Source organism: Sander lucioperca, chromosome 11, assembly GCF_008315115.2.
Source record: "Sander lucioperca isolate FBNREF2018 chromosome 11, SLUC_FBN_1.2, whole genome shotgun sequence".
Classification (NCBI taxonomy): Eukaryota; Metazoa; Chordata; class Actinopteri; order Perciformes; family Percidae; genus Sander; species Sander lucioperca.
The window spans coordinates 13783624-13807769 of NC_050183.1; the positions used below are offsets into that span (position 1 = coordinate 13783624).

General features: G+C 42.8%; 2 protein-coding genes and 1 long non-coding RNA gene across 4 annotated transcripts in view; all 3 read right to left on the reverse strand.

The window, feature by feature from the left end:
* The window catches only part of LOC116059138 (nardilysin-like), a 62472-nt gene extending 50159 nt beyond the window's left edge, over positions 1-12313 (reverse strand). For both annotated transcript variants that reach the window (XR_004898708.1, XM_031312097.2), the window contains exons 1-2: positions 12166-12313; positions 151-399 (exon numbers count right to left, since the gene is read on the reverse strand). Coding sequence is in view for 1 of the 2 variants with exons in the window: in XM_031312097.2 (XP_031167957.1) it covers positions 151-368 (218 nt within the window). In the remaining variant the exon portion in view is untranslated. The remainder of the gene's footprint in view (positions 1-150; positions 400-12165) is intronic.
* Positions 12314-13781: 1468 nt separating this feature from the next.
* LOC116059130 lies at positions 13782-17290 on the reverse strand. The gene is made up of 2 exons (XR_004107226.2): positions 17238-17290; positions 13782-14401 (listed from the first exon to the last, which is right to left on the reverse strand). It is a non-coding gene; the product is annotated as an uncharacterized LOC116059130 (long non-coding RNA).
* Positions 17291-20826: 3536 nt separating this feature from the next.
* Positions 20827-24146, reverse strand: part of rab3b (RAB3B, member RAS oncogene family) — a 22317-nt gene continuing 18997 nt past the window's right edge. Inside the window, exon 5 of the mRNA XM_031312071.2 lies at positions 20827-21097. Coding sequence (XP_031167931.1) covers positions 20913-21097 — 185 coding nt within the window. The 3' untranslated portion in view covers positions 20827-20912. The remainder of the gene's footprint in view (positions 21098-24146) is intronic.

Below are 24146 nucleotides of genomic sequence, written 5' to 3' on the forward strand. Positions count from 1 at the left end.
TATGTTTGTGTACAATCACTTTGTAGTGAACTGTAGAGCGTTTTTTTCTCTCCTATCCCATGATGCATCTGTGGTGTAGCCAGAGTCTGGCAATGTGAGACTAACTATCACATAACCCAGACATTCAAACCAGACACTTTTGTCTCCCACCTGTATTTCTTCGGGTCACTGGGTGAACTGATGATCTCTGCGTCTCCCTGGTTGTCTGCGGCTACTCCTCCAGCTGCTCCACCATCTCCAGCGGCCACCTGGGCCCTCACTTCCTGTTGTGGTGGTGATGGTGATGGTGGTGGTGGCTCGCCCTGGTCTGGAGACGATACCTGTCCTTGCGCTCCGCTACAGCTCACTGACTTGTTGGTCTGAGGCATTTTGACAGAGTTCTCCGGAGTGGCAGCAGCGCTAGACGTGCAGGAGAACACACATTTAGTAATATATCAAATAGGGATCGACAGATATAGATTTTTGTAGTGCCGATACCGTTTTTTTTACATCAGCCTTAGGCAATGACCGATACGGGCTGCCGATTTTCTTGAGCCAATATTTGGAGCCGATACTGCTTTTGCTCCATTCATTTAAATCACAAAAATGTAAACCCTGCCTCACTGGATTTGTTTTCGGAATCTGCTCTGCCATTTCTTTAAAAATAATAACCAAAAACATAGATCAGTGTCACTTCTGCAATCATCTTACATTCATATCACCCAAATTATTATTATTAATTATTATTAAACCTGAAAAGCAGCCATTGAAATAAAGTGCTTGATTTGTAATTTAAGACTGCCATGGTGCTGAAAGCCTGCCAGGCTTCCAGCACCATGGCAGCGCTCTGCTAGTGGAGGAGGGGCAGTGCATGGTCTGCACGTGAACTGCAGCGTCTCCAGCAACGCAGAGCTGCCTGTGGACGCCTGTCTGTAAATAACGCCGGGAAAAAACTATCGGCGAACGCAGCAGCCGCGTATTGGCCGATGCCGATACACAAAAAAAACGCAAATATCGGCCGGATATATCGGCTGGCCGATAAAATCTGTCTATCACTAATATAAAATATTGCAGGGATGCAACTAAAGATAGTTTATTAATCTTTGGATAATTTCCTGGATGAATGGATGAGTTGTTTGGTCTCTAAAAAGTCAGAAAATGGTGAAAAATGTGGATCAGTGTTTCCCAAAAAGCCCAAAATGATGTCATCAAAATGTCTTGTTTTGTCTTGTGAAGATATTCAGTTTCCTGTCCCAGAGGAGAGAAGGAACTAGAACAATATTCACATTTAGCAAGCTGACATAACACAAGTTTACCTGTTTTTACATTTAAAAAAATGGCTCAAATTGATTAATCGTTTATCAAAATAGTTGACGAGTAATTTAAAGCTATACTGTGTCTGTCGCCTATCCTGGTCCTACCAGCTCTGGTCCACTAGCCTGGTCCTACCAGACTCTGGTCCACTAGCCTGGTCCTACCAGACTCTGGTCCTACCAGACTCTGGTACACTAGCCTGGTCCTACCAGACTCTGGTACACTAGCCTGGTCCTACCAGACTCTGGTCCACTAGCCTGGTCCTACCAGACTCTGGTACACTAGCCTGGTCCTACCAGACTCTGGTCCACTAGCCTGGTCCTACCAGACTCTGGTCCTACCAGACTCTGGTCCACTAGCCTGGTCCTACCAGACTCTGGTACACTAGCCTGGTCCTACCAGACTCTGGTACACTAGCCTGGTCCTACCAGACTCTGGTCCATTACCCTGGTCCTACCAGACTCTGGTCCACTAGCCTGGTCCTACCAGACTCTGGTCCACTAGCCTGGTCCTACCGACTCTGGTCCACTAGCCTGGTCCTACCGACTCTGGTCCATTAGCCTGGTCCTACCAGACTCTGGGACATTAGCCTGGTCCTACCAGACTCTGGGACACTAGCCTGGTCCTACCAGACTCTGGTCCTACCAGACTCTGGGACACTAGCCTGGTCCTACCAGACTCTGGTACACTAGCCTGGTCCTACCAGACTCTGGTCCATTACCCTGGTCCTACCAGACTCTGGTCCACTAGCCTGGTCCTACCAGACTCTGGGACATTAGCCTGGTCCTACCAGACTCTGGTACACTAGCCTGGTCCTACCAGACTCTGGTCCATTACCCTGGTCCTACCAGACTCTGGTCCATTACCCTGGTCCCACCAGACTCTGGTCCACTAGCCTGGTCCTACCAGACTCTGGGACATTAGCCTGGTCCTACCAGACTCTGGTCCACTAGCCTGGTCCTACTAGACTCTGGTCCACTAGCCTGGTCCTACTAGACTCTGGTCCTACCAGACTCTGGTCCATTAGCCTGGTCCTACCAGACTCTGGGACACTAGCCTGGTCCTACCAGACTCTGGGACACTAGCCTGGTCCTACCAGACTCTGGTCCTACCAGACTCTGGTCCTACCAGACTCTGGGACATTAGCCTGGTCCTACCAGACTTTGGTCCATTAGCCTGGTCCTACCAGACTCTGGTCCATTAGCCTGGTCCTACCAGACTCTGGTCCATTACTCTGCAGGGCTCCAGACTAACTTTTTTCACTAGGAGCACAGTGGCCCCCAACTGAAAATTGTAGGGGCGCAACCAGAAAATTTAGGGGCACACACCGTAAATCAACATGCTAACCAAATATTCACATTTCTACTAACTTCCACTGTATTACTAATAAATACTTTCATAATAGATGCAGAAATTACAATGTGCTGTTTGAAATTCAGTGTCACTTTTGAAGATGCAACATAGGTTAACCGACAGCACCATCGCTGTCATGAAAAAAAAAAAATAAATATATATATATATATATATAAAAAAAAAAAATATATATATATATATATATATATATATATACCAGCTCTAGTCTACAATTACAATGAATTCAACTTAAAATTAAACATGCATTGTTTAGGCTACTACTGAACCAATATTGGTACCGATACCTGAAATTCGGTTCCGTTACCCAACGGTACCTTTTTTTTGGTACTTTCCCTCTATAATTACAAAACAATTATTTCAGTTGTAAAAATTATTGTCAAACCTATTGATCCTATGTACTTAGAACAATGTTATTTTATTAATTAAACAAAATCCTCCTCCTCCCAAACCCATCCCTACAACCTATTAAATTAAATAATTATTCATTTTATCTTTTTTATTTTCATCATGACCGTTTTTAATTTTCTCTTTAATGTTTCATGTAAAGCACTTTGAATTGCCTTGTTGCTGAAAGCTGCTGTAGAAATAAAGTTGCCTTGCCTTACAACCTCAGCCTGTCAGTCAGTCACCAGGGCACAGAAACCACTGTTGTGCCTGCTTAGGAAGTGTAACGTCAACAGCACCGCGACCGCTTTGGCCTCTCCATTAATATCATATCACAGTGAAAGGTGTCTGCGTGAAGTTTTGAAAAACTGTAACCACACCTGAAACCACTTCATCGGCATTTCCTTGACTCACTGTGACTTCAACAAAACTGCAGAGCCGACGTAGTTTGCACTGTCCGCAGCTATGCGTGTGTGTGTGTGTGCGAGTGTGTGTGTTTGTGTCAGAGCTCCTCTCTCTGTCAATTTTCAGAGAGGACAGATAAGCTTGAGCTTACACGCTCTCAGGTACCGAAATTTCGACGTTTAACGTGTAAAAAAGGGGGCAAATTTACTGGTCACGCATGTGCGACTGGATGTAAAATTCAGTCACACACTCTCAAATTTTGGTCGCAAAATGCGACCATTTGGTCACAGTCTAGAGCCCTGGGATAGGACCTGTACAAATGGGGTTACGTTACCTTGCGTTCTCACGGACGCCTGACCTATAAATGCTATTGAAGGGCGGGTCTTGGTGTGGCCATAGTGGGATTCGTAATATCGCCAGCTGCACGGCTTCCGGGAAGGCTGCTCTCTGTATCCTCACCTAGCTCCTCAATGATCGCTCCTCAGGGCAGAAATAAGAGCTTTGAGACGGCCTTCAGCGAGGACAGAGGAGTCGAGGAGCTGTCAGATAAGCCACATCGAGAAGCAGCCCTGTAGCCCTCCAGTAAAGGGAAATATTTTGCTACTGTACACAATGACAAGAGTGTTCCTCTTCCTTCCTCTCTTTTCTTTGTGTCAACAGTTTGTGCTTGTCTCTTTCCTGTTTCAACATGACAATGTCTCTGTGCAGAAAGCCAGCTACATAAAGAAATGCTGTTCAAGTCAAGCCAAGTTTATTGTCTGGAATACAAGATATTCACACAGACTGCTGATGCATCATATATGCTTTATATACAGTGGGGAGAACAGGTATTTGATGCACTGCCAATTTTGCAGGTTTTCCTACTTACAAAGCATGTAGAAGTCTGTATTTTTATCATAGGTACTCTTCAACTGTGAGTGACGGAATCTAAAACAAAAATCCAGAAAATCACATTGTATGATTTTTTAAATAATTAATTTGCATTTTATTGCATGACATAAGTATTTGATACATCAGAAAAGCTGAACTTAGTATTTGGTACAGAAACCTTTGTTTGCAATTACAGAGCTCATACGTTTCCTGTAGTTCTTGACCAGGTTTGCACACACTGCAGCAGGGATTTTGGCCCACTCCTCCCTACAGACCTTCTCCAGATCCTTCAGGTTTTGGGGCTGTCGCTGGGCAATATGGACTTTCAGCTCCCTCCAAAGATTGTCTATTGGGTTCAGGTCTGGAGACTGGCTAGGCCACTCCAGGACCTTGATATGCTTCTTACGGAGCCACTCCTTAGTTGCCCTGGCTGTGTGTTTTGGGTCGTTGTCATGCTGGAAGACCCAGCCACGACCCATCTTCAATGCTCTTACTGAGGGAAGGAGGTTGTTGGCCAAGATCTCGCGATACATGGCCCCATCCATCCTCCCCTCAATAAGGTGCAGTCGTCCTGTCCCCTTTGCGGAAAAGCATCCCCAAAGAATGATGTTTCCACCTCCGTGCTTCACGGTTGGGATGGTGTTCTTGGGGTTGTACTCATGCTTCTTCTTCCTCCAAACACGGCGAGTGGAGTTTAGACCAAAAAGCTCTATTTTTGTCTCATCAGACCACATGACCTTCTCCCATTCCTCCACAGGATCATCCAGATGGTCATTGGCAAACTTCAGACGGGCCTGGACATGCGCTGGCTTGAGCAGGGGGACCTTGCATGCGCTGCAGGATTTTAATCCATGACGGCGTAGTGTGTTAGTAATGGTTTTCTTTGAGACTGTGGTCCCAGCTCTCTTCAGGTCATTGACCAGGTCCTGCCGTGTAGTTCTGGGCTGATCCCTCACCTTCCTAATGATCATTGATACCCCACGAGGTGAGATCTTGCGTGGAGCCCCAGACCGAGGGAGATTGACCGTCATCTTGAACATCTTCCATTTTCTAATAATTGCTCCAACAGTTGTTGCCTTCTCACCAAGCTGCTTGGCTATTGTCCTGTAGCCCCTCCCAGCCTTGTGTAGGTCTACAATTTTATCCCTGATGTCCTCACACAGCTCTCTGGTCTTGGCCATTGTGGAGAGGTTGGGAGTCTGTTTGATTGAGTGTGTGGACAGGTGTCTTTTACGCTGGACGACAGGGGCAAATGCCCTGCAACTTCAGAAAACACATGCAAATAGACAAAACACAAGCAAATTAAGAAAACAACTTCATTAAATTTGACAACACGTGCAGCATTCAGCAAACGCGCTGCAAATACACACAACCAAATACATAAACGCGATGCAAATACACACAACGCAACCAAATACACAAACGCGCTGCGAATAAAAAACGATGCAAAAAGAGAAGCACACAAACCCCGAAAACAATTGCAACAAAAAAACGCTGCATCCAGATTACACAACGGACGTTCTCCAGACCTCTAGAGGGAGCAGCTAGGGGAACAGCTGGATTTTAGACCCCACGGAGAGGGAGGGAGAGAGACGTTCAATCTCAGAACGGTGAGATGATAGACTGTAAATATTAAGTCTATGTTTGAGATCTGTTTTCTCTGGTTTGGTGGGTGTTAAGTTGTTCGGTCTGATACCGTAACAACTGAGGTGATTTAACCCGGAGTGACCTGGCTGACGCGCTGATGTTGACTTGCTGTGTTGCGTTCAATGATCGTCTGACGAGGTTGCGTTGCAGAATATCAATATGTTTATTTGATTAACCATGCAGCATGAAACGTCCATTCGTTCATGTTTTCAACGTTAAATCCATAAACAATTAGACATAGTTGGAACAAAGAATTTGGCGCCAATGCGCTCCAGCATCACAGCGGTGTGTCACAGCGTTAGCGGTCAAAAACCATTTGCCCTTTCCGGGCCAAACACCTGCCGGCAACAATTTGGTGCATACCTTTATAACCTTTCACCAGGTAATACCACAGCGACACTAGGCCTGCAGCGACGCGTCGATGACGTCGAAATTACGTCGACGTCGTATTTTTGCGTCGACGCTTCGCCACACACACATGTGGGAGACCAAAACATTGCAGGAAACAGCAACCTCCTCAGAATTCCCAACAAAGCCCTGCAAAAAGCCCCATGAAAAGAAAAAGTCCTAAAAAAACAGCTCGCCCTTAATCATCGAAGGTATGGGAATACTTCAAATATAGTCCCAAGTACTAACGTTAGCTAAATTAATTTCATGTTTGTGTAGTGTGTTGTGTAGCCTGCGCACTTAGGTGGTGCTAGCTAACTATCTTAGCTCTCCGTGCAGTTTGTTCGTGCTAGGTTAGTAGCTAACGTTAACGTTAGCTAGCTACTGGCGCCTAGACAGCTGTGTTTAGCTAACGTTAGTTATCATCTAATGTTGGCTTGAATGGTAGCTAGCTTACGGCTGCAGAACACAGCTATCTATAGTAGCTAACGTTAGCTAACGTGAACGTTAGCTACTAACCTAGCACGAACAAACTGCACAGAGAGCTAAGATGCGTTGGTTAGCCTAGCACCACCAAAGTGCACAGCTGCATTAGCATGTAAACCTACAGAATAGCTGGCCTTTCATTTTGTATAACAGTAAAATAATTATTTTATTTTGTGTAAAGCAGAAGATTTTTTGCTGTGCAAAATTGTTTAATAAAATATATTAAGAATTTTTTGGTATTTATTTGAGATACATTATGGTTTTTATTAATCGAGCAACAGAAAAATAATCGTTATATTAATCGTCCAATTAGTCGTTAGATTAGTCGACTAATCGATAAAATAATCGCCCGATTAATCGTTTAATAAATAATCGTTTACCCCCAGCTCTAAGCGACACCCAATGTATATACAAGAAACAACACCCAAAGTCTGAACACTTGGAACAACATATTTGGCTCCTACAGTGGGTGTGTCTCGGCTCAGGTCACAGGTGATACTCAATCAGCAGAGACGTCTGTAAACTCGTGGTGATAAAACGTTTAAAACTACATCAGCGTTTAACGTTAATTTCGAGGTCCGAAGGCGCATCACTGAAGTGTAGGCCTCCTCAAGTGTAATATTGTGATTATACAACAAAATAAGTGACCAATCTGTATTCATATTGTGGAGCAATTCGCTCTTGAAATACAAAAAACCAGACAGGATTTATAGTCCCTTCCTGTTTAGTAAACCAGCCGATTTACCGTGGGATTCATCAAACAGAATAAATCTCGCCCGCACATATAAACACAAAACTGCTTTGCTAACTAACGTGTTGTAACTAAGACATCTGCTGAAAAAGTTATCGTAATCATCAGCATGATTGCCGTACTGTTTAGTTCACAAACATCCAACACACCACAGTACAAACACATAGGGCCCAGACGCCAGCTTTTATTTTGAAAAGTCGAAGCTCGGCACGGTACCAGCCGGGAGAGCATGAGACGGGAGCATGGACTGTATATTATTAATATATTATATTATTAATAATAATAATAATAATATGAATTTAATATACAGTCTACAGACAGGAGGGCATGAGATGGGAGCATAGACTGTATATTATTAATATATTATATTATTAATAATAATAATATGAATTTAATATACAGTCTACGGACAGGAGAGCATGAGACGGGAGCATAGACTGTATATTATTAATATATTATATTCTTAATAATAATAATTAGGGCTGTCAATCGATTAAAAAAATTAATCTAATTAATTACAGACTGTGATTAATTTATCAAAATTAATCGCATACATAATTAACGGTGCCTGAACCGATACTTTTTAAGAAAGTAAAAAAAGAAAAGAAAACAAAAGGGTACTAAACAACAGTCGGCGACATTAAAGAACGGCTTGTTTATTGTTAAGGCCATATGGTCAAAATTAAATGATTTAATAATAATGTATAACAATAACATTAACTTATTTCACTAGTAAATTGCTGTTGAACGACAAAAACAACCACCAGATGGGAAAAGGACATTTACAATAACTTCAAATGCACCACGAAGCTGTAGTTTACCAGTTTCATTGAACGCACCGTCTGTGTTGTTTTTCCGACGGCAGCTCGGCAGCTGTAGATTGTTACATCCCGCTGTTGAGTCACAGTCCTCTACAGTAAAACACAGTCACACTTTACACCGTTCAGCGTTAGCTGTCAGCATTGTAACCGTGTTTAATCCAGCTACTAGCTAGCGGTAGGCTAACGTTAGCTGCTGTCGAGTATAGTGTTAACTAGCTAGCGGTAGGCTAACGTTAGCTGCTGTCCAGTATAGTGTTAACTAGCTAGCGGTAGGCTAACGTTAGCTGCTGTCGAGTATAGTGTTAACTAGCTAGCGGTAGGCTAACGTTAGCTGCTGTCGAGTATAGTGTTAACTAGCTAGCGGTAGGCTAACGTTAGCTGCTGTCGAGTATAGTGTTAACTAGCTAGCGGTAGGCTAACGTTAGCTGCTGTTGAGTATAGTGTTAACTAGCTAGCGGTAGGCTAACGTTAGCTGCTGTTGAGTATAGTGTTAACTAGCGTCCCGTGCAGCGGTGTTTGTGTTGCCTGTATCGTCTGTTTCAGAGCATCAGAGAGAAGAGCAGACATATCAGTGGCTCCAGATTTCGGTAGCCAGGGTTGGCAGGAAGAAGATTTTTACAAGTAAATGTTCCAGTTAATGATCCAGGCAGCACATTCTCGTCTCCCTCCTTCATTTTACAATCCAATGGTGGCTAGAACGGCTCCGGGTCAAACGTCAATATGGAATGACTTAATCTGCGTTATTTTTTTTAACGCGTTATTTTTTCTCAGATTAATTAATCGAAATTAACGCGTTATTTTGACAGCCCTAATAATAATAATATGAATTTAATATACAGTCTACGGACAGGAGGGCATGAGACGGGAGGTCTCCAGGCTGCAGTCATACCCGACTCTAATAAGGGACTCTTCGTTATTTATTTAAGGGGCCACCGGAGGAGTTTTGGGACCTTTAGCCAAAAAAGACATGACCCTCCCCTCGCCAGTAAAAAAAATTCTATGACCCTTCAAAACAATTTGGAAAAAAGGCATGACCCTCCCCAGCAATTTATCAATACTTTCTGTACTGATTTGCGCTTGGCAAAGATATACAGATTCCCGTTGTCTTTTTACAGCCATGACATACGTGACTAAACCTCTGCATTCTCATCTTACACATCCCACTCCTCTGTTATGGTGTGGTGGCCATTTCAATAGATTTACTCACTAACATTGTTGTGGAAACACAATAAGCATGGAAACTAAATGCACACTTCCTGCATTACTTCAAATACTAAGTTCCTCCTCTAGTAAACTAGTATTCACATGAAATAAAACAATAAAATATTGAGACCAGTCAGCAAGGCACTCTGGGTAACGTTCAACACACAAACTGGTTGCTCGTCACTAGCTGGTCACTAGGCTTCTTCGCCGTTTAAACAAAGTGGAATAAACTTATAAAATCTACACAAAACCCGCAATCAATTAGTAAGCTGACATCAAATGTGGCATTTAGGAAACCTTTATTGCAACCTTGGCACGGCAAGATGTCCAGACTAGTGCAACAGTAACTTTCGTTTTGTTGCGTCCTGCTGCTCCCATCGTCAGCCAGGAAATACTTTTTTTTACTAAAGCAGTATATGAAATCGGATGTATTACCTACCACCATTTAGTTGTTTTGTGTTATGATTGATCGTGCCAGACGTAATTCAATTATCCCACTCATTTTTTAAACAATGCAATTACCCATTTCAGCCATCAGGGGGCAGCTCCCTCTGACCCCCAGCAAACTCCACGTATGCGGTCAGACCCATCTGTTAGCGAAGGAGGGCTGTCACTGCCCGATGTGAGTCGAGTGCAGATGTGAGTCGCGCATGCGTCACTTTGCGACAAGTAGCCTACAAGATGCTAACGGCTTTTTGAGCTAACGCATAGTCTATGAGCTAACGTTAGCAATCAAACAATCATAGATAGCTACAACGTTTTTTGAAAAGACTGCTGCTGCTGGCTACAAGTTAGCAATCAAACACAACAAAGGCTGTCACTTAATGGCGTTTTGAGCTAACGTTAGCAACCAAACAATCACAGATAGCTACAACGTTTTTGAAATGATTACCATCTTCTGTTATTGTATGTAAAGAGAAACGTTTATCATTTTATAGATTTCACAAATTTCAGTATGACACGTTATTCCGTAAACAGTTTAAATCTGAGCATGCGCGACTCACATCTGCACTCGACTCACATCAGGCAGTGACAAGGGCCGAGACTAAGAGCTACATGGATAAATATGCACCAAACAAGCCACTTTGAAATGTTTCCGTTTAATGAATACAAAAGTTGGGTGACCCCCCCCCCCTTCTGGACTGAAAAATGTTGGATGACCCTCCCCTCAGCACAGAATAAAAAGACATGACCCTGCCCTATTTTCCTCCGGTGGTCCATTTCATAAATACCGAACGGTCCCTAAAAAGGCAGAGCGCTCTATCTCCATGGGGTCGCAAAATCCAGCTGTTCCACTTAGCTGCTCCCTCTAGAGGTCTGGAGAACTTCCGTTGTGTAATCTGGATGCTGCGTTATTTTGTTGCATTTGTTTTCGGGGTTTGTGTGCTTCTCTTTTTGCATCGTTTTTTATTCGCAGCGCGTTTGTGTATTTGGTTGTGTTGTGTCTATTTGGTTGTGTTGTGTGTATTTGCAGCGCGTTTGCTGAATGCTGCACATGTGTTGTCAAATTAATGAAGTTGTTTTCTTAATTTGCTTGTGTTTTGTCTATTTGTGTGTGTTTTCTGAAGTTGCAGGGAGTTTGCCCCTGTCGGCCACCGTAGTCTTTTATACAGGTAAGGAGTTCAAACAGGTGCAGTTAATACAGGTAATAAGTGGAGAACAGGAGGGCGTCTTAAAGAAAAACTAACAGGTCTGTGTGAGCCGGAATTCTTACTGGTTGGTAGGTCGTCTCTCACAGTTGAAGAGTACCTATGATAAAAATTACAGACCTCTAAATGCTTTGTAAGTAGGAAAACCTGCAAAATCGGCAGTGTATCCCCACTGTGTGTGTGTGTGTGTGTGTGTGTGTGTGTATATATATATATATATATATAGCTATATATATATATAGCTATATACATGGCTGTAATGTTCGGGTGTCCACATGTGTTTGACCATGTAGAATATCTATTCATGTGTATTTGTAAGGAGAGACTACTGTTATTAGGCCAACGTTACATCGTAAACTCATTTTCAAATATTAACCTTTACAATTGTTTTTGCTGGAACAAATGTATGCCGATTTATACAGTACCATCTACTGTTTTAGAAAATAATGAGTGAAAAAAATGTTCACGTAACATTTTGCCGATAATGAAAATATCTAATTTTATTGATGACGTTTGGTGGCGCAGCACCGTCGCGCTACAGAACTCCATCGGACGTTGTGCGTTAACCTTATTGTTATTATTCAGTTACTTAATTACTGCCACTTTAAATATGCACTACTGAAGTCAGACCGTTAAACCGGATAGCAAGTTAGTTAATTTAGCTACAGACCGGCTGTAGCTGAATTAACTTAGCTGTATATTAGCTTTCAGTAATCCTGTTGTTGACACAACGCCAACTGTTAAACAGCTAGCTAGCTAACGTTAACGTTAGTTTAGCCACGCTAGCTAAAATACGAGCCGTTAAGTGTAGCCGTTAGCTAGCCAGCTACATCTAAACCCTAAAACAGGACACAGCAGTTTAGTCATCTTTACTGTAACACAAGGAGACACTTACCTTTGTTTCTGCTTGCTTAATGTTGATGGAAGTTTTGGGGTTTCAGTACAGCCGCCTAGCTTCGGTCTGGTAGCAGTTAGCCAAAACAAAGCCTGTGATTCGCTGAGAGCAAATCGATCACAGACAAACTCGCCGTCTGATTGGTCGAGTCTGTGACGAGAGAAATAATGTTAGATTGACAAACACGGAAGAGTGATGGTTTTAGTAGTTCTCTCAAAACAACTGTAGGTTATATTTAAAAACATAGCCACAAAAATAACCGAATAACTACATTAAATCGTTAAAACATGCAAAAGCTTTAGACTCAGTTACAGTTTTTTAACTACTTTTAAATTCCGAATGCATGAAAAGTTTTAATAGATTATTTTTTTAAATGGTTGTCAAGTAAAACATGAATACTGATTCCACCTCTGCCAACTTAACACAGAATTAAAAATGTTTAATGTATTTTTTTTTAATATTTGTTGCACACGTACACACACACACACACACACACACACACACAGACAAAAATATACACAGACACATACGCACAAGCACATACATACAGTCTCAAACACACACACACACACATAGACACGCACACACTCAGACACACACATGCACGCGCACACACACACACACACAGTCTCACACACACATACAGTCTTACACACACACCGACACACACACATGGAAACACACACATACAGACACACACATACAGACACACACACACAGACACACACATACACACACATGGAAACACACACACACACACACACACACACACACACAGTCTCACACACACATACAGTCTTACACACTCACACACACACATGGAAACACACAGACACACACATACAGACACACACACATACACACACATGGAAACACACGCACACACACACACACACACACACACACACACACACGGTCACACACACATACACACACACATAGACATGCACACACACACACACACACACACACACACACACACACACACACACACACACATGGAAACACACGCACACACACATAGACACGCACACACACACACACACACACACACATGGCAACACACGCACACACACATGGAAACACACGCACACACACATGGAAACACACGCACACACACACAGACACACACACACACACATGGAAACACACACACACACGCACACACACACATGGAAACACACGCACACACACACACACACACACACATGGAAACACACACACACACACACACGGAAACACACGCACACACACACAGACACACACACACACACGGAAACACACGCACACACACACACACATGGAAACACACGCACACACACACAGACACACACACACACGGTCACACAGACACACACACAGACACGCACACACACACACGGTCACACAGACACACACACACACACACAGTCTCACACACATATACAGTCTTACACACTCACACACACACACACACCGACACACACACATGGAAACACACACACACACACACACATACACACACATGGAAACACACGCACGCACACACACACACACACATATATATCATTATATGTTATTTGGGAAAAAATAGTGTAAGAAAAAGTCTCAGAGACAAAAAACTAATTACAATGTTATATGATTAAAGATTGAGATTTTTATTATACTAAATTGCATCTATAATATACAAACATTCACAATATTTTTTTGTACAATCACTTTGTGCTTCTCCCCCGTTACTGGAGTGAACTGTAAGACAACAAGTTTACATAAACTCTCTAGAGAATTTGTCCATGGTATACACAGCATAAAAATAAATTCATACTCAACACCATTATAGCTTCTAAATCTATCATTTACAAATTCACTTAAAAAATAATCATATGAAGACAATGTCAATATTATTGTATGTTTGTTTTTTTTTTTATCAATGGTGGGGAGTTACACACAGAAACGTGCGCTGTATACGTATATATATCTCCGTATATAACAAGTTGGCAGGATTTTCCTTTTTTTTCTATCTTCAATATTTAATCATAAATGCACAGCAAAGTCTTTCGTAAACACACACACACACACACACACACACACACACACACACACACATGTACTGTATCTCAGCTGACATGACATTATTAAAATATCACACTTCCGTCAAAGATACTGTACACAAACCGTACAACTGAACACGCAATAAATATCATGATAACCATATTCAACATAGTTGGCTTTAAAGGGTAACTTTTTCAACCTGGACCTTATTTTCTGTCTTTGACATTGGTCCAGTATTAAGTGAGAGAAACAAGCTGCAATGTAACGTTAACGGACAATTGCGTACCTTCAGTTAGCGTCCACTAAAAGTTCTGTTGTTGCCACTGACAGACTCAGATTATTATTCTACGTGTCTGACAACATTATGAAAGGATCTCTACAGAGATAGACCTTTTTGTTAAAGAGTAAGATCCTTTTAGTTTAACATGAAACAGCCACGAAATCACCATCACCAAACTACACCAGACTCCATGTAAATAATCAGGACTTTTATCATCGCAAATCACACTTCATTCTAAGTGGACAGAAACAAAATAAAACTATCAAAAGCCGTCTTGGTTCATCTTTCCACTGTTCCAACAATCACCACTCTGGTTTGGTTGAAATAAACCCTTAATTCACCCATTTACATGTGGAGATATGCTGGCTCTATACACGCTAAAAGTCCTGATTATTTACATGGAGTCTGGTGGGTTTGGTGATGGTGATAACGGGGCTGTTTCATGTTAAACAAAAAGGATCTTACTCTTTAACTAAAAGGTCTATCTCTGTAGAGATCCTTTCATAATGTTGTCAGACACTTAGAATAATAATCTGAGTCTGTCAGCGGCAACAACAGAACTTTTAGTGGACGCTAACTGATACTGAACATTTGTCCGTTAACGTTACATTACAGCCCGGTTTGAGGCTGCCAGTTGCAGCGTTCTCGCTCAATACTGGACCAATTTCAAAGATTTTCATTCACACTAGTCACTTAGACACCAATGCATTAAAAAAAATAGGGTCCAGGTTGAAGAACAAAACAAACTACCCTTTAATATCACTCTCTCACACACACACACACACACACACACACACATCTCATTTAGGAAACACTGCGAACATGACAGCTACGCGACTACACCTGCTAAAGGGGGAAGGAGAGAGAACCATGTGTCTTCACTCATCAGCTCAGCTCACATGTGTGTGCGTGAGTATAAAACACCCTCAGTGTGGCGTTGGATTGTGTCGCCAGTGCAAAAGCTGTAAACCACCACGAAGCAGGGCCGCAGCGCTCAGCGGCAGAGTCGGGGTCGAGTCTCTGGCAGGGCGTCTGATCCGTTTTCGTTCTTTTATTCTATATCCAGCTTGCTTTCTCAACTTTGAGAACACGATGGAGTTACACACACAAAAATCAAGTTTCATCAGTAAAAAAAAACGTGCAATTGTTGTCCTCCCAGGTCGAAATAAATATAAAAATGAACACCTTTTTGATGCTTTTTCTGACATTTATATCCCTTTCTTTGACACTTTTGATGCTTTTTTTCTGTGTTTTTGACGGGTTTTTTGTACATTTTTGATGCTTTTGTTACACAACACCACGTTATTACCACTAGGTTTACACTTATTGTTGGAAATCATGGACAATAGACCTCATTTGTAGGAAATTATACCAAATTTCTGAGTTAAAAAAGCAGAAATTATGAAATATTTAGACTAATATTTGAGGAAACGTATGTTGATGGATAATCACGAGACTTCAAAGAGTCAAAGTTTAGTCAGAATACAGTTTTGAAACCATTTCAATGTTTTTGAAATGCTAAAACTTGAATAAAACATCCAAAATTCAATAAAAGTAGTGATCATGAATTGTACGTGCAAAGAGCATTGTATGGAATCCATCTAATTTTTGGGTCATTTTTATTTTAAAAAAACCAAAACAACATTTCTGATTTTGAAATTTTGAAAACGGGTCAAATTGGACCCGAGGACGGCTGCAACTAACAACTATTTATATTACTGATTAATCTATTGTTCATTTGCACGTTTAATTAACTAATATTTTAGTCTATGAAATACATTTCTTGTGGTAATTTTGCTTCTTTTGCAAGTCGTTTAGCATCTTTCTGTGGTAGGTTAACGTCTCTTTGTGCTCCTTGTAGTTCTTTTGTGTCCCTGTGTTCGTTTGGTGTCTCTTTGCAGTTTTTTTGTCGTCGTTTTGTAGTTGTTTTGCATCTCTTTGCAGTCATTTTGCATTTCTTTGTGGTTGTTTTTAGTGCTGTCAAACGATTACAATATTTAATCGCGATTAATCGCATCAATGTCATAGTTAACTCGCAATTAATCGCACATTTTTATCTATTCTAAATGTCCCTTGATTTCTTCTTCTTCTTCTATCTGACTTTGACGAAGGGGCGGAGAATTGGCATCAGCTGTGTGCTTGGCGATTAGCTGTGTGCTTGGCCATCAGCTGTATGCTTGGCGATCAGCTGTCTGCCTGGTCATCAGCTGTGTGCTTGGCCATCAGCTGTGTGCTTGGCCATCAGCTGTGTGCTTGGCCATCAGCTGTGTGCTTGGCCATCAAGTAGTATTTCAGACTGGACGTGCTGCGATGATAGCTCAGTTCACAACGACAAAACACACAGATCACTTTGGTCTTGTCAATGGAACCATTTGGCAACTTTTTAAAAGTAAACTTTCCATTCAGAATCTTATTGGCATCCATTTTAACGTCTCGCGCTCGCCATCCACTCAAAACGTGACGTTAGCCTACTAATCTTTGGCCGGCTCGCAAGCCCAAACGAGTGTGTGTGCGGCGTGCCTGTTGTTTAGTTTCCGGTCTAGCTAGATCCGGTGTGGTGTTGTAGTTTTTCTAACGTTACTAGTTGTTGCAACAGCAGGTGAAAAAAAACTACAAAGTTTGCTATGCCAAAAAAAACGTTAATCTCGCGATAAAAAAATTGACGCCGTTGAAATGGGTTTGCGTTAACGCCGTTAATTACGCGTTTAACTGACAGCACTAGTTATTTTAAAGGGTAACTCCCATATTTTTCAACCTGGACCCTATGTTCCTATGTTTTTGTGTCTAAGTGACTGATGGGAACAACAATCTTTGACATTGGTCCAGTAGTAAACAAGCTACAATGTAAGTTAATAGGGCAATTGTGCGTTCACAAAAGTGCTTGTTTTGCCGCTGACAGACTCAGATTAATATTCTAAGTGTCTGACAACATTATGGGAAGGATTTCTAAGGAGATTTGTGGATGTTTTTTTGTGTCTCTGTCGTTTTGTTTCTCTTAGTGGTTGTTTTAAGTCTCTTTATAGTCATCGTGCATCCTTCTGCAGTCATTCTTTGTGTATCTGTGCTTGTTTTGCATCTCTTTGTGGTCGTTCTGCGTCTGTGCAAACCTTCCAAAAAGGGCATTTTTAGGGGGAGTTTTTTCTTTGTCTGAATCAACGGTCTCAGGACAGATTGTGCTCTTTGAGGCAAATCTTTGCTATCGGATTTGCCTAACAGTCAGTTTTGGGCGCCCTGTGCCTGCACCTGATTGTTCCAGTAAATACTGTACAATGATTCGTCTCACAACTCAAACAACTACTGATCTGAATGAACCCTGTTGGAAAATTCATTTTCGCACTTGTGTGTGTCTTGGACTCGACCCGCTCTTCTAATGATTTCGGCTGCAGCCCCGCCCGGGAGTTGTGCATTGGTGGTGTAACCCTAAAGCGTCTTTCAAGCCACAGACAGCACTAAGTAAGGCCAGTAACAGTTAGTTAGGCTATAGGCATATTGTTTTCTGAGTGGACTCACTATTACTTACAAGCTATTTGAGAAGCAGCCTAATCTGATGTTTCGGCGACCTGTAAACGTGTGAACGTGAGCAGCTGTGGTGGCGAGTTTCTCGCTGTGCTACACTTTGAGAGGAGAGGCAGTGCTTTGCTTACCGGTGCGACGCTGCAGAGAACTCCCGACAAAATCTGATTTGGTGTGGAACAGTGGTGTAGTCTAATGTATTGTAGTGGGTATACTGTACCACATTTTTTCTTCCTGGCTCAGAATGGGCCAAAAGTTCACCCCAAAGCAACAAGGACAAAATAAAATAGGCTACTTATATTTGTCTTAAACGTGCAGTGAAGGGAGGATACTTGCGTTAGTGTGGGCGGAGCATTTGGGCGCAGTCGCTACGCACACATTACGCGTACTACACACTACACACTACGTACTACACACTATGTACTACACACTACGCACTGCGCTCAGCGAGGAGAGAGTCGATGACAGATGACATGTTCTGCAGCGTTCGTTTAGTTTGCTGTCACATTCCTCGACCCCGTATTTGTAAATACAAATATCTGAAGTGAAAGTTCCGTCACAAATATATGTTGTTGCGTGTCATGGGGCATTTTTAAGTGGGTATATGGAAATCTTGGAGCTTTCTTAGTGGGTATACTGCATATTCCTGCGTATCACGTAGACTACACCACTGGTGTTAAACCAAAAAGAAACTCTGAGAAAAGACTAGGGCAGCGTGTCTGTCCCAAAATCTTTACACGACCACAATCTTTGTGGTTGACTTGTAATTACAGGACTTCTTTTTAGCTGCATCTTATAGAGCTGGTTCTGATTTTCTCCGTTCAATATCGTTTCATTGAATGCTGATATAAAGAGCTTTAAACCTGGAACCAAGCTAGCCAGCTAAGAGATGAATCGTAACCATAAAATACTTGATTTGGCGCTAAAAAAAGAACTTTTTGAATACGGCAAAGAGTCAAAGAAACAAGACTGTGTACAGAAACTATCAGAGACTTCAATGGTAGAAGCTCGCTCTTATGCTGCGTTCGAGACAACCCGCAACTCGTGTTTTCATGACCTTCTACTCGTGAAAGTGCCCTGGAACGGCAGTCAAACCCGTAATTTACTCCCCGTGAACTCGTACCAGATCGTTGAACTCCCAGTTACAGTTTTTGACGTCACACACACATAAACAACAATGGCGACCCCTGTTGATGCTGTACAGACGCCGCTGATTAACGGTGAGAAATAGAAAGAAATAGACATAAATAGGCAACGTAAAGTAATTCCGCACATTGTAATCAAAACAATACACATACGATTGTGTACTACTTCAGGTTATGTTTATTAAATGAAGGCCAAAATATGTCGCCGACTAGAAATCGCTAGTATCAGCTAGCGCTAGCTAACGTCAGCGTTAGGTAGCCGCTAGCTAACGCTAGGTAGAAGGGTTTGTCTTTGCCTGGAACGCTACAAAGTCGTAAGTCGTGACTTTAGGTCGTAACTTGCGGGCTAAAAATTGCGCCTGGAACGCAGCATAACTGTTCACGGATCCAAGGTGACAAAGCTGTTACGCTTAGGATTGTGGGTAGTGTAGTTTTTCTCCATAAGATTGTGAATAAAACATGTTTTTCTTAAAACAAGGTTGATTTCATACGGACTTCTAGCTTCTACAGGAGCAGAAACTTTTCGTTTCACAACCTCGTAGCTCGGGGTCAGTCTACCTCGGATGGTTTAGACATTATGTCTGTTAATCAAAATCCTTATGGAAAAAAATTGACGGGATTTTTTACTTCTCTTACTTTCTGAACCACACTGTTGAGCTCTATAGGTTTTAAGCGGAGGCTACATCCTCCCTACATTCTTATTTTGAATGGACAAAACAAGACATTTGAGGACGTCATCTTGGGCTTTTTGGGAAACACTGATCCACATTTCCCCTGAACCACACTGTTGAGCTCTATACAGTCCTTCCAGAAAAATATGGAGTTATTTTGTGATTGTTGCGGGCAAAAATCCTTGATTATGCGGCACGTTTTCTTAAAAAATGCGATGGAATATGCGGGATATTTATGCAATTTTATGTGATGAAATTGCAAAAAATTGCGGTTTGTTGCAGCTTTTCGATGACGTTCACGTCGCGTAATTACGTCACTTCATAACGTCACTTCATAACGTCACTTCATAACGTCACTTCATAACGTCACTTCATAACGTCACTTCATAACGTCACTTCATAACGTCACTTCATAATGTTTCCATGGCAACAGGGGAAAACGACTGCTCTTGTGTGAAGTAAACGCAACATTTTTCAACTTTCAGCTAAGATATATGTGTGACTTTTTTGCAACGTAAATGCGGGGATTATGAAATCATGCAAGCCCCGCATATTTTGCGCGGAAACCAACAATTTATTTGCGAAAGTGCGGCGTATTTGAAAAAATGCGCCCCCCCCCCGCGTAAATATGCGGACTTGGGCTGATTATGCATTGAATTATGCGATCGCATAATCACGTTTTTCTGGAGGGACTGGTTTCAGGTTTTAAGCGGAGGCTACATCCTCCCTACTACGTTTTTATTTTGAATTTTGAATGGATGAACTTTGCTTTGCCACTATCTGGTGTGACCCAGCTTTATCCCTATGGCTCTACAACCTTTTCAAACACACCAAATTACATTTTGTCCGGAGTACACTGCCACCCTTTACTCCTCCGCCTACATAAGGACCAACCTCGGATACTCGGGGACGGGAAGGGGATGAAACTGGCTATATAAACCGCAGTAGTTGTTAGTGACTGCTCACAAACATGGACTGAAGCAGACAAAGTGTGTTGAGGAATGTTACAATAGTTAATCTGTTTTTTTTTTGTCTTTTTCTCAACAGCTTTTTTGAGTGTGGGGGGGGGAAGCGAGACGAGGTGACAGCGGAGCGATGAATGGATGATCAGCAGCACTTCTGCGGTAGCTGGGCGGGCTTGTCGGTCAATCTGGTGGTCTTGGTGCCGGGAGCCGCTGGCACCTCCACGTCCACGCGCTCCGACATCTTCACACAGATGATGTCCACCAGGCGCTCGAAGACCTGCCGGACGTTGATGTTCTCCTTGGCGCTCGCCTCGTAGTACTCGAAGCCTGCAGGGGGGAAACACAAAGGTTAAACGGCACGGTGTGGCTCAGTGGTTAGCGCTGCTGCCTCACAGCTAGTAGTGCAGAGTTCAATCCCCCGGGCCGGGCTGAGCCTTTTCTGTGTGGTGTTTGCGTGGGTTTCCTCTGGGTGCTTGGGTTTCTTCAACCATAAAGAAATGCATGCTATAGGTAACTAGGACTACAGTTGAAAATTAGCCGTGTGTGTGTGTGTGTGTGTGTGTGTGTGCGTGCGTGCGTGTGTGGTCTTGTTTAACTATATCCGTGGGGTCCAAAAACCAGGAGTCCAGTATACTTGTGGGGCCCAAAATGCTGGACCCCACAAGTGTAAAGGACTGTTTGAGGGTTAAGACTTGGTTTTAGGATTAGGGTTAGAATTAGGTTATGGTTAGGGTGAGGGTAAGGGTTAAGGTTAGGCATTTAGTTGTGGTGGTTAAGGTTAGGGTAAGGGGCTAGGGAATGCATTATGTCAATGCCGGATCCCCACAAAGATAGTGAAACGCACTTGTGTGTGTGTGTGTGTGTGTGTGTGTGTGTGTGTGTGTGTGTGTGTGTGTGTGTGTGTGTGTGTGTGTGAGTTTGTGCCACTCTGTTCATCCGTCCGTCTCTCTCTCTCTGCCTGATCGCCTGTCTCGCTCTAGACACAGCTGAGAAGTCAAGACCAAAATCTCCGGGTCAGGGTTAATCAACCTGAAATTTATTTTATTTTGTAAAGTATCCGGCTGCCATTACCCACCTGGCTTGACACATTCACTCGCGGATCGTGGAGACCTAAAAATGATTTCTGCAGTGCGCGCCGCTGGCAACTAAACAACGTGCTGGAGAAGCCAAGAGCCTGGGCGTTCATCTGACATGTGTTTGTGTTCCCTATGTCATTATGTGCATGTGGTGTAGAAAGCAATCAGTTTTGGTGGGTGATCAGTTTTTTTGGCATGACACCGGTAGCCGGTGAGCCACAATCAATGAGCCTGTAGCGATGTAGCATCTCCCCGCCCCCGCTGTGCGGGGACACTCAGAAAGTTCCTGATTTATAGATAGATGTTGATTAATGTGCATTGTCCTAATAAAAAGAAACGGTGTGAAATCATGCAGATTTGTAGCCTGACCAGCCAGCCCCACATCCAGATGTTGGGTCTGGGAACTCACCATTGGCTGGGCTCAATCCGAAGGGCGGGATAAATGGTTGTTTTTCAAATTCCCTCTGCACGCAATAGGATAGCTCTACAACCAATCAGAGCAACGCTAGCTGATAGATTAAACTTTAAACTCCGAACACATCTTCCTTTTTTAAGAATGACTTCAGGGCCGTTCTTTGTTCTTTTCTCAAAGAAAAGCTGAACTCCAAGTCTTCCAGAGTCGCGGCCAAAGCCGATTCCAAAGACCGCTGTTCGCCAGCAGCAGCAGCCATCTTCTTTGTTTTCAAGTAGCAGGGAATTCACGCAGAACCGTCGCAACTCTGCCGTCATTATGTTAAGCCACGCCCACCGACTCTATACACGATGTGATTGGCCTGACCAGAGTTTGGTTTTTCCAGCTCGCAAGCCAACGGAGAGTTGCTGGACGACCCTGGCTGCAAATTACATTTGCTGCCGCTAGTGTGGTCTAGATTTCTAGGTTAGCAGATTTGTTTATGTGCAGGCAGTCATAACGAAGATTGTACATTGAGGGTCCTATCTTGCACCCAACACAGCGCAGAGCCCGACGCAAGTGTCTTTGCTAGTTTAAGACCGACGCAGTTGTCAATTTCCCGTCCAGAGCCCACGTCGTTTAAATGGCAAATGCACCTGCCCCCATCTTTGCGCCTATGGGCGTGCTGGTCTTACAGGGAGGTGTGTTCAGGTGCATTCTAGGCAGCATGGTGGCTCAGTGGTTAGCACTTCTGCCTTACAGCAAGAAGGTTCTGGGTTTGAATCCAGGTCGTTCCGGGCCTTTCTGTGTGGAGTTTTCACGTTCTCCCCGTGTTTGCGTGGGTTTGTTTCCTCCGGGTGCTCCGGTTTCTTCCCACCATAAAGACATGCATACTAGGACTACAGTTGAAAATTAGCCGACTGGCTAACACTGGCGCGCAATGTGCATTGTCCTAATCAAATAATCTTACAACAATTCTGGGAGTATTGCTATCTTGAGGTAAGGTATTTATCTTCCTGAAAATGCAACGAAATGTACCTGATAGTGTCATCAACAAACTGAAAGATGATAAAGTAACTGTTAACTGATTTCATGCTGTGAATGTGAAATATTAACTTCAGCCACATAACTCTAGCAGTACTTGGTTAGCATAATTGTGCTAGCCTAAGATTGGTTTTGAATAAAAAATGTTTATATGTGTATCTTCAACCCGTTCTCATTCCGAACTCGTAAAATAAGGACGTTTGGACAGTGGCTGTCAGCGTCTGATGCGACAAAAAAGGCGTCTTTCAGCGTGTTTGCGTAACGCACCGGGGAGAGCAGCAGTTAGAGAGGATTTAGCGAGTAGTATGTAAGGGCGAATTTCCGCGCAAGGAGGTTGGTTGGGGGGGTGGATGGGTCAAGCAAACACAGGACTTTCACCCAGGAGAGCGGGGTTCGCATCCCGCTTGTCACGCTTGCTATAGTCGCTTTTTATTTTCCTCCCGCGTGTCACAGAACCGTACGCCCACCCACGACCTTTTCCTAAACATAACTGCGTCAAAAGGGACGGCAATAGTCCCGACCAAGCGCGTTTACTTATAGCGCTAAAGGAGACTTTTAGCGTCAATAAGAACGACAAAGGCACCTGACCAAGCGTCCGTATGTTACGAGATGAGTGTGAGAACCTGTTGGTATCTTTCTGACTTCCTTTCTGACTTGTTTCCTTTTCTTGTGAAATGCTGGATAGTTTCCGACCTCTGCAATCATTTAAAACAAACAAACAGACACAGAGGAGGAGAAATCTTTTTTTTTTAAACTTGTTTTGACTCAAAGATGTATTAAAATCGCCTAAACATTTACAGCTTTATCTTCAGGCTTTTAAAGACAGTTTTCTGACTTAAGTTGGGTGTGGTTTCATCTATTTGAA